Here is an 11785-nt window from a genome sequence, read left to right on the forward strand (position 1 = left end):
CGCAGGTTTAACAAAATGTCAGTTTAGAGCTTAATAAATATAAACTCAACCACGTTCATAGAGTGGTGAAAAGACACATGAATTTCCAGGAATTAGTTCAGCCAGGCATTTGGATTCAGCCAAAACTGAATCATGCAAAGAAAGGATAAATCCTTGGCAAATCCCAAACTGAATGCAGGATATGTTGCATCCCTAGGTACAGAGAAGCCAATAAAGCAAAAAAAAAAAAAAAAACTCAGACAAGTTAAAATAGAGATGGAAAATGGTATATCTCAGAAGGGGGCTCTTTCTCCCCCATGGAGTTTTATCCTGAGGACAAGTGCCAAGATCTAATTGCTGGTTCTCTAACCTTCTCCTGTATCAATACAGAGGGGCTGATGCACTAAAACTCAAATTAATCTCAGTTTTTTTTTATGAAAGCAAAGTCAACCAAACTCCCTACCACCGAACTCATTTATCAATAATTTTTCTCGAAAAAATCTCAACATCAAAACGTTGCGATCAAATCCGAATATTATTATACAAACACCGACTTTTTCGAATTATCCTGCGCAGATCATGATGTGAAGTAATAACTTCAAGGACATGTGACATTGACTTCTACATGACCTTGACAGTTTTGAGAGGTTTGGCATATTTTTGGATTCAGATTTTTATCAGCTTTGGGGTATGATAAATCTCTAAAAATGTAGTTTTTATTTTTCCACGAAAAATTTGAATTTGAAAGATTGAAGGTTTAATAAATGGGCCGAGAGTCTTTATGCCAGGCTAAAGCCTGATACTTTTTATCTTTTCTAAATCTCAGCTTGATCACATGATGCTTTGTGTGTTATTGTGTAAGTCGGGATGGGTGTTTATAGCTACATGTGGCTGCTGCACCTATAAAACCCATCAAATTTCAGTCTGAATTCCTCTGTATTTATTCTGTTAGGAGAAAGGGGGTGTTATAATTTGTATATCACTTCCCATATATGTTTTGGTCCAGACTCCTTATTGACTGGCAGTTTTGTTCCTGTTTCCTGTCCCGCTTCTAGAGGACATATTGATTCAAAGAAATTCCAGTAGGTTTCTCAAAATAACAACTTTCACATATACAGTAGGCTAGCCTTCTGTATATACTCTCTCCTATAACCCATATAGTTTGGACTTTTATCAATTCCAGAGGTGAAAGCCACATAAGTGCCTTCTTCTGAAGTTCTCAAAAGACATTTTTATCAAGTTTTAGAGGAAGAAATGTAGCTTCTTTTATGTATTATTTAAAAGATCACTTCCTGCAAAGGAGAGTTATTGAGAATATAGTTTAACAACAGCCCAAGGGATGTAGATAGGACCTTTGAGCTCAGAAGACTTTTTTTTAAGGTAAAATGCTGTGCTGATTTGGGGCACTTTTGGCTGTTTTGTGGTGCTAAGTGGAGCTCATTAAAAACGTTCTTAAGGACTGGAGCCCAAAACGGCATTGTGTATTCATTTTTTCTGCAGAAAATGTGTACAAATGTGTATCATGAGAGCAGGAAAATATCAAATGAAGGCTCTGTATTTAAAAGAAAACAATTATCCCAAGACATGACCGAGATTTGCTGTAAATACATAAAGATAAGGAACTTACCACTTTAGTGAGCCTCTGTTCATGATGAGTGCTTTGATACATGTATATGATTGTTTGATGGGTGTGGGTGTATATATATATATATATATATATATATATATATATATATATATATATATATATATATATATATATATATAATTAGGCTCTCTCTTCTGGGGTTGATTAAATTGTTTGTTGTGTTTTCTGCTACAGCTGGTAAGAATTCCATCATTTTACATTAGCTTTGGATATTAGCTTGATTTGTCCTTGGGGTTGAGATTCCACATTAAAATAAATGTTTATTCAAAATAGTTTTTGTATGCAGGCTTCTGGTACCTGTCTGGAAATGCATTCAAAGCAATGCACAGCTTTAAAATATGCAGAAAACAATTATTATAATATACATTTGCACTTGCACACTGGGGCTCCGCTTCACATATACTGTATACTGTATTTAGACAGCACTTGATTCAAGGGGGAGACACATAGGCTTCCACCTGTGCCTGTGATACCTTGCGTGTCATTTAAAGGTGCAAGGTACACATTGGCAGAAGGCGCAACACATATTGGGACTGTGTCCTATGGAGGTATTGACACTGATTTGTGAAAGGAGCACCAGATTTTTGATCTAGCACTCAATACAGAGATCAGCCAACCCTTGGGCACAAGTGCTCCATAGATGAGCACTAAGGGGCATGTGCCTAGGGGTTTAGTTTAGTAAATTACTGTTTATATTTCCTATGTTCTTAGTGCAATTGCAATTGTGTTTTATTATAGTAAAAAAACTGAACTTCAAACAAAAGTTAATAATTGCTGTAAAGGTGCCCAGGAAACTTGGCAAACCTAAAAGTGATTTATTGGAGGAAAACTGATGTTTTGGCAGCCAAAAGTGTGCACTCAATTAAACAAGGGTACATGTCCGGGTGCCGGAGTCTGTAGATTATAAAACATATTACACAGCACTCACAGGTATTTGGTGAAGAAAAATATAAGTTTAATGAACCAACGTTTCGGTCTCAACAGAGACCTTTATCAAGGTTGAACCGGTGAGTGCAGTGTAATATGATGTTTTATATACTGCTATCAAAGGGCACCTAGGTCCATCTGTGGTGGTCAAAGACCACACTGCATCAACGTGCATTGAACTACAGGGCTACATAAATTTTATGGATCCTGGCTGGTTCGCCAACGTGGTAATGGAACCACTACATTAAAGTGGACAAAGAACCAGAGCAGTGTTCCAGATGTTGCCAAGCTCCCAAAGTGAATGCCCAAGCACACATAGTAAAAATAAAATAAAAAAAGACATATGTGGTGTTACATGGCTGACTATCACCTGAGGAAGGTGTAACAGTACCAATCATAGAAGAAACTTAGGCGGTATAGTCAAGGTTGGATTTCTGTTTGGGCCGTCCCTAGGCCAGAGGGTCACTCGTCAACCCCTATCCCCTCGCAATTGTGCCCCCTTTCCTCACGAGCGTGTGCTCACATGCGCAGGCTCCCTCCAGAGCATTGAGGATTAGGTGCACTGGCAGTTAGTAAATAGCAACGCATCCCCAGTGCTTACAACAAAATTGGCTTGGAAATCCTAGGCTTGGGCCTTTGTGGCCTTTCCACAAATCCAGGATAGGTCAATTATAGTGCATCCTTACTGTGCAAAAATAAATGTACACAATACTAGAAGGCTAAGTCAATATATGAAATATAACTCAAGGAAGCATGGATATGGGGAATAGTCTACAACAAAGCACGTGAAACAGTGTAGCCACTTCAACTCATATATTTATGGCACAAAATGTAGCATCAACAATGTAACATGTTTAATTACCAGAATATGCAATGTACTCAGAGAGTAGGTACCAATGGACATTTTTAAAGATAAAAAGCAGTATACAAAATCAGTTCAGGTAGTCCAAATGGGCTAAGTGTGTTTATCTTTGTGAATCCATTTCAAACTCCCTTTTGGAGTAGCAGCCTCTCTGTATTCTCACCCTGTATTGGGGGGGTTTATGGTCAGTCACCATGCACTATAAGCTGTCAAGAATGTGTTTGTGTGACAAAAAATGAGCAGCCACTGGTGTGTCAGCTTTGCCTGTCGAAAGGGCAGTATGGATGGAAGACCTGTGATTAGCCATATGGTCCCTGAAGGTAGTGATAGTCTTGACAAAGTACATTTGGCCACATGGGCATTTAATAAAATAGATGACATATTTAGATGTACAGGAAATCTGTGTCCAGTATGGGGGTGATGGAATGAAGGACTGGTGATAAATTAAGTGGTGTAATTAGGGCATTTGTAGCAACCTAGTATAGATGAAGGGAGCCAAGTGCTGGTAGTACCTGTTTGGTAACAATGGGTGGGGTAAATTTTTACCATCAAACCCCTTAAGCTTCTTCCCTGTTGTATGCCACCCCTCGGATGTAGTGTGAAGATAGGTGGTAAGGATTTATTGTTTTCCAGTACTGACCAGTGGCTATGGAGAGTCTTAATCAAATAATTTTTGTCCAGAGTGAAGGTAGTAAGAAAAGTCAATCTGTCTACCTGGGACTGTTTATGGGCCATAATCCTGGATTACTTTGGATGCTTTGTTTTTACATTCAAGTAGTTAATGATGATGGTAACCTCTATGTACAAAACACAGGATCAAATCATCTAGCTGTTGCATCAACTGGTCTTGTTCTGAGCAGATCCTCACCACGAGTATGGAATACTGTGTAACAAATGGGGAGGAAGACAGAAGGTGCGGTACAGTAACATATTTTGCTCAGTATCCTTTCTGTATGTGGTAGCTGAAAGTCTAGATCCAAACAAATCAATGTGAGGTCTAAGAAAAAGATTGAACAATCATCAATGTTGGCTGTGAAACGAATGGTTGAAAGGAGTGCATCCAGTTCCTGGACCATTGTCCAGAATTGTTCTTTAGAACCAGTCCATATATATATATATATATATTTTTTGGAGCATGTATTGGTCTTGTGAGAGGAAGTAATCTGCAGTCACGCCTTTAACTTCACCCTAAGCTATAGAAGATGTATCTTGATAAACAAATATTAGAGCAAATAGATGCAAAGCTGGCATCACATAGACAACAAACCAGAATTTAGTTATAACATTTTCTAGGATTTACACAAGTTTGGTTGCAATGTAAATCATTATATTCATCATAATCATTTGCTTATGGAATACACTGGTCCATTCACTTCAGAATTCCGATTCCTTTCTCTTTTGCAAGTGAATAATTTCTGCTGAAGTTTTGGGTTAGTAATTACTATGACTATAGGACTGAGACTTGAGTACGAGGATGCTAAGAAAGTTCGAATCTCATTCATGTAAGGAGAAACGTTAGACAGAGTCAAGGTGTAGATCCACATACAGTTATCCAACCCATAAAGCAGTACATACAATGTAACTAACAAGATAACAGCTATAGAAGCTCTGTACTCCACAGATCTCCGCTGGGTTCTGTCTGAGCTGCGTATTCCTTTTACTGATCTTTCATGAGTAAGCAATGTAAATACAATATAACTACTTGCCAAAACCATCAACCCAACAAAAATAAAATCACGAATTGAATAGATTGCCCCATTGACTATGTATGCCATGTAGTTCAAGAAATCTGCATCACAGTACACTAAATGAAGAGTATAGGGGGAAGTTGTTTGATTTCTTTGTGTATGGGCATTGAGAATGCTATAAGGGTATATGGTGATGTTAATTATCCAGAAAATAAAAATAATAGTCACCACATTTTGGGTAACAGTATGTTTAAAATAATTCCATAACTTTGTGTTTGGAGCAATAAGTATACACTGGTAACAGCTGAGAAAACTGGTAACACATATACACATGGCCCGATTTATTCTGTAGATGAAGATAGCAAATTTGCACTCTGTGTCATCCAGTAATTCCTCAACTCCTAATGCATTAATTGACTGGGGAATGGTACGAGAAAGGATCACAAGCAAATTCACTAGTGCTAGCACCATTAATATGATATTAGTTGGAAGGAGTTTCTTCTCAATTATCCTGAAGTAGGTGAATTGAACCATGATGAAGACATTGCCTGGAATCCCAATTATTTCTAAAAGAAGGAAACCAGCAGCTTTAAGAAGTAGATACGGATCCATAGGCCTTCAACAAATGCTTGATGAATACCTATTAAGAGAGGAAATGTGCAAAATGTCTTTAAAAAGCATTCTGACATGTTGGCTTTAATCCAAAACCACAAAGAGGGCTTAATGTAGGTTAAAACTAAACAAGGGCAGTAGAAAATCATTTTAATTTTCCTTAACCATAATTTTCCTTATCTTCTGCCAAAAACCTATTGTAAGAAAAAGAGTACTTAGTAAGCCATTGGCTTTCTTGCTTCTGATAGCTTAATGCATATGAGGCATTTTCACCACCAGCAGAAAAAACAGCAAACTCCTATAATGTCTCTCTGCAGGGGCCTTTCAAGCCTCATTGATGCCCTGAGGCAGCCAAGTTGATGCCACACTAGCACTCTCTGCACTAGAACAGCCAAAATGTTGGTTTAAAAATCTGAATTAATGCTCTTTCAGATACTAAGAGACATTGGCCCCGATTCGTTATCAGTGTCATGAGTATAGGCTGGCACCTCCCTGTATGATTTCATTTGTTGAGAAAAATGTTTCCTGAGCAAAACAGGCCCGGACTGGCAATCTGTGGGTTCTGGCAAATGCTAGAGGGGCTGCTATAAGGTGCCATAGAAAGTCAGTATTTAGTGGGCTGGTGGGGGCTGTTTGGGCCTCTGTGTACCTGAAATGCCAGGGCCTATTTTAATTCTCAGTCCGGACCTGGAGCAAAACATTGGTTTGGTCACAGTTAAAGGACAAAAATACATAAAAATTATTGTGGTAAACTCCAAGTAAAATATAAATAAAGCACAATGTAAGCACAATCGATCTAGCCATTTTACTACAAATCAACAAATCAGAGGGTTTGAGCAATGTATATTCCCTGGTGCACTGTTTTATTAAGTTTTTTCTCTGTAATTGCATATAGGGCTCTTTTGTTACAAGATCAACTAGGACCAACCCATGGGGTTTACTTTTTATGTGGTTTGGTGAATTGCCAATTTTATGATCATAAGCTTGTAACTAGGCTTGGGCGAATTTGACCCGTTTCATTTCGACAAAAATTTGCCGCCAGCGGATGCCCATTAAAACATATGGGTGTGCAGCAAATTTTTTTTGACGAGCATCATTTTTTTTGATGTACAACGCCATACAAGTCTATGGACATCATTTCTGCTGCAAAACAAGGCGAAAACATTTGCCCATCCCTACTTGTAACTAAAGCTTCTGTCCCCCTTTATGTATTTGCACAGAATACACTATTTAGAAAACCTGGTGCCAGGGAATGTACGTTGATTAAACCCTTACATTTGTTTGTTTGTAGTAAAATAGGCCAGATCAGTCACACTTCCACTGTACTTTATTTGTATTTATTTAGCATTGAAGTGCTCCCACAAACCCCTTTTGTATAAATTTGCTTCAAAGTTGAAGAAAAATCACTTTACAAAAGACTATCCGGGGCATGGCCTACATGTTCCGTAGTACTTAATGTAGACTGTATTTACAATCTAATACAGAGAAAACAACTCATAAGATGAAGGTTTGCCTTTTTTGAATGCATGTTTGATGGAGTTAAGGTGGCCATACCCACACCAATATTTATAGTACGAAAGATCTGTAATCTGTGCATGTGTGGTGGGAGGCAAGGCAACCAATATTGGTAATAAGCCTGGATATAGGTCGTCTTGTCAATCAGGCAGGACTGAAAATTTTGATTGTGCACCTTTGAAGGTGCCCAAACAACGTAACCTTAATGCTGAATCGTCAGATAGCTAAAGAATTCTTTTTGTTTTTACCGATTAGTCGAGTGAATGGTAGATGGTCGTGGGAGAGAACATAATTGTAGCGTTTATGGCCAACTTTACAGCGATTGTTATGAAAGCGACTGCAATAACTACTGAACAGGGATGAGCTCACTGAAGAACAGTTGCAGCAGTCTCACAGCTTGTGAACTGGATCTTACCCAAGTATGAGTTTGTGTGAGGAAGTAATTAGCAAGATCATGACCCAAAAGTCAGATTATGCCATAGCATAGCATAGCAAACTGTACAAAATATTAAAATGTATCATCAATAACATTTATATACGTTATATACAAATAAAGTTATATTGTGATTTTCCAATCCCTCAGTGAGCCCTGATTTAGGGAAGTGTTTAGTTAAATGAAATAAGTTTTTATTTTATTATCTTTTGAAGTATTGAATAATATACTTCAGTACAGCACATGCTTATTTTTGTAGATAAGCACTTGTAAGGAAGTGAAACAGAGATTTATTACAAAAGTAAATGAACAGGCAATATTAGTTCAGCCAGCAGTTGCCTTGGTTCGTTGCAATACTTTGTCAAATGTCTACTGTACACAGCAAAGGCCTACATAGCCACCTTCCCTGTGATGGGAGTCCGCCAGCCACCACTGGGGCAATTGGGTCCATTTTGCCACATAAGGAAGCACAACTGGGTTATTCTATATTATCCCATAAACTGGCCAGGATATTCTGCTTTGAAACCCCACTTACCTTTTTTCTCAAATCTCTGTAAAATCTCTGTAACTTGCCTACATGTCAGGGATGTGATGTCAGGGGAAGAAGCATTTCACTTCCTTATCTTCTGAGCAGGTAGAAACATCCCACCCTTCCCTTTTTAGCATATTTTGTGAAATGTCAGGAGTTTCTCTTTATGTTCTCATATTATCTATTAATAAGCAAATGTGGATGTATTCCTGCATGTACTGTTATATTGTGGTTTTGGTACAGTTATACAGTATAAACATGAGAGAGTTTGCATGTTATTATTCATGTTAAATGAATGTGAAATGCTTGATCCAGGGAATTTTTCCAATCGCCATTGGGGTCAGGAAGGAATTTTTTCCCTCTTGAGGCATAATTGGCATTGACTTCAGGCTGGATTTGCCTTCCTCTGGATCAAAACAGTGGATATATGATAATGTATTTTGAGTTTTTATTTGTCACAGCAGCTGCAGGACCTTTCCAGAGTACTGCAAGGTAAATTTAGAAGAGGGAGAAAGGAGGTTCTCTCCTGTGACTGCACAGTAGGTTAATTGATACAGTCGCTACAACTGCTAGTGCTAGGTGACAGCCTGCTTGGATTTCCTATCATCAAAACACTGTAGATCCAGGACCACCAGCAGGGCTGCTGAACTTCTCTCATGGTGGGAGATGCAGCTCCTGCTGGTAGCAGAGTTTGAGGCCATCCTCTCTGTAGGTAGAGGCAGCCTAATACTCAGTGGTAGATATAATGACATAGTGCTGATCTCAAGTCTTCAGTGAGGAACGGCAGAGGATAGTATATCTCTTATGGAATTCTGGATTCGAATAGTGCCTTTGGGTGAGGCCGGCAAAGTCCTATTTATTTAAAAAAATGTGAATAAATGCTGTGGCCATTTTCACCATTTCTGGATCCTAGTTTTTCATCATGGTATGTAACAATGGGGTTTAATGGAATGGCTGAAGGCAAAGAGTCAATTGAGGAGCCTCCCCGTCGTAGGACTAAGATGATTTTTACAATTAGTACAGCAGTTTATCTGTCTCTTACCTTTTCAAAAGATTAATGCTGTTGGATATATGTTATGGGATTCAGCTGTATTTATAACCCATTGTGACTCAGATATAACCCACAAGAGATTAATTATTCAGAACTAAAATCAGTATGAACACTAAGGGCATTCAAACAACCATTTTTAAATGTTGTAGGAGGCATGTCATGAAAATAAAAATACTGTACAGGTATGGGACCTGTTATACATAATGCTTGGGACTTGGGGTTTTCCATGTAAGGGATCTTTCTGTAATTGGACCACTTTACTTTACGTCTACTAAAAAATAATTTATAAATTAAATAAATCCAATTGGATTAATTATATCTTAGTTGGGATCAAGTACAATGTACTGTTTTGTTTAGTCTTTTTTAAAGAAACATCACTCTCATAATCAAAGAAAAAATCCTCCAGAGAAAATGTATTACACATATGTGTGGACCAGCAATTAAAAAATAATTTCTGATCCCAAATACATTTTTAAGACATATATTTATACTGTTTCAATCAAGTTCCAAATTAACATCTTTTAGAAGTCATTGGTTAGATGGTAATGTGATATATTCTGATTGGTACACTTGAATATAACTACCAAATATCAATAGGCATAGCAGCATAGACAGAGTGGCGCTGTACACAACTAGAAGTGTGAGTGCATTTTGATGTAAATACCTTTAATAAAGTTGGTTTTAGTCACAACTCACTGCAGCACAAGTTGCTCACTGTGCATATAGTTCAACAAGCCCGTTAGCCAGAATCCGTGTGCAGCTACTTAGCCCATGCAGCCATGCTATTTATTCATCATGGCATTTTATTATATGTCATCTGTTTATTGTGTTTATTGTAACATAATTTTTGTACTCATTGCATTTCTTTCATTTATGTTCCAGTTTCACCTCTTGCCCTAATATACCTGTAAGTAGTACAGACTTTTACTCTCGGCCTCCTTTATCTTTTTTATATGTGGGTAGGTTTATCTGTATATAATCCTATGTACTGCCTCAAGGTAATACAAAGTTAGGACAAAACAGTGAAACAGTGGCAGTACAACAACTGGATTGAGGAAGTTGCAACTCTGAAAGTTTAATAGAACAGCGACTATACTCTAGGTACAGCAAGGCAGTGGCAGTGAAACCATGCAACAGTCAGATAACCTAGTAGCAGCATAATATCACAAGTTTTAGGCTCCCCTCAGTGTTTACCATTTTAAAAGCATAATTAGCTAAGACTTAGGCCTTCTTTTCAGAAAGAGAGCTGGAGATGGAAATGGAGGGTGGGTGCCTAGAAGCTATGAATGTATGCCTTGCCTCATACATTAAAACAGAGTGCATGTCTAAAAGCATATATATAGAAAAGCTTGCCAAAGAGAGGGAAGCTGCTGGAGCCATAGCTAAAGTGGAAGCTCTAGAAGCAACAACATACTAAGGATAATACCCCAGGACAGTGCAAGGTAACTGATCTGGAACTTGAATCCCAAGACTCATTGCAGTGCACATAAGTTTATGTCCGCCACCACTTCAGGTAGCATACAGACTCTCCTCCAACGGTTAGACCTTTGTTTTGTGAGCCAAACAAAGAATGCTATACAACTCAACAACAGGTCAGCAAAAGCTGTCAAGTGGACAAAATAAAGATAATTAAAATTGACCACAAATGACATAACAGCATCCCATCTAATTAAGGTATTTTTTATGAGGCCTCAAATTAAAGTGGCTTCATCTGCACCTATCCTTGTACCAACCAAGTCACAATCGACTTTGCCAAGTTGCTTGAAGGATGCTAGCTAGTCACCAAAGGATTTGAAAATGTAATAACCACTCTGAAGGATGCCTTGCCGTAAACTTCATGGGGGATTACAAACACAAAAGATGGCCAATCTTATAAGTGACAGTCTTGACCTTTGCCCACATTTTACCAATGTTGGCCTGGATGTGTTTGGCCCTTGGTCTGTATACGCACAACATACTAAAAGGAACTATGCAAATGGTAAATGCTGGGCAGTCATATTTATTTGTATGACCTCAGAGCTGTCCATATAGAAGTCATTAAATCTATGGACACTCCTAGTTCCATAAATGCTCTCTTATGCTTTTTTGAAGGCCCCGTAAAACATATTTACTTTGAACTACATTAAATGATGTGGAGAAATACCTATTTATATAAGACTACACCTGGACTTTAAACCCACCTCATTCTTGGAAATTGGATTTCCAAGAATTGGTGCTGCTGGGAGAGTTGGTGAAAAAAGTTTGACTGAAATTTTATATTTATCCCAGATCTCCAGATTATGAGTTAAAAAGGGATCTGAAATTTCAGGACGTTGTACAAAGGGGCACCACAATAATGCACATAGAGAAACTGGGGTAAATTGATTACTTAATCTTTAACAACTTTCATGGCTGAAGTCCAGCTTTTATAAATACTAGACCTCTAACTCCTGTCTCAAATGATCCAGTGCCTATTTTGCTTACACCTGCCACTCTGCTAATTTAGAAAGCTGTGTTGTGTTTAAAGGACCAGTAAAATAAACAATTTTTTTTAAAAAATTC

The 11785-nt window shown here is 38.0% G+C and overlaps 1 protein-coding gene across 1 annotated transcript; it reads right to left on the minus strand.

The window, feature by feature from the left end:
- Positions 1-4756: 4756 nt before the first annotated feature.
- On the minus strand, positions 4757-6520 carry LOC108707465 (olfactory receptor class A-like protein 1). Its single transcript, XM_018245469.2, has 3 exons — positions 6404-6520; positions 6091-6098; positions 4757-5720 (listed from the first exon to the last, which is right to left on the minus strand). Exons 1-3 carry the CDS (start codon positions 6518-6520, stop codon positions 4757-4759), a joined length of 1089 nt encoding a protein of 362 aa, XP_018100958.2.
- Positions 6521-11785: the final 5265 nt, after the last annotated feature.

This window comes from Xenopus laevis, chromosome 2L (genome assembly GCF_017654675.1).
Source record: "Xenopus laevis strain J_2021 chromosome 2L, Xenopus_laevis_v10.1, whole genome shotgun sequence".
NCBI classification, from domain to species: domain Eukaryota; kingdom Metazoa; phylum Chordata; class Amphibia; order Anura; family Pipidae; genus Xenopus; species Xenopus laevis.

Coding starts and splice junctions, on each gene's coding strand:
- LOC108707465 (XM_018245469.2), bottom strand. CDS start 6,520: ATGGCTAGATCGATTGTGCTTACATTGTGCTTTATTTATATTTTACTT.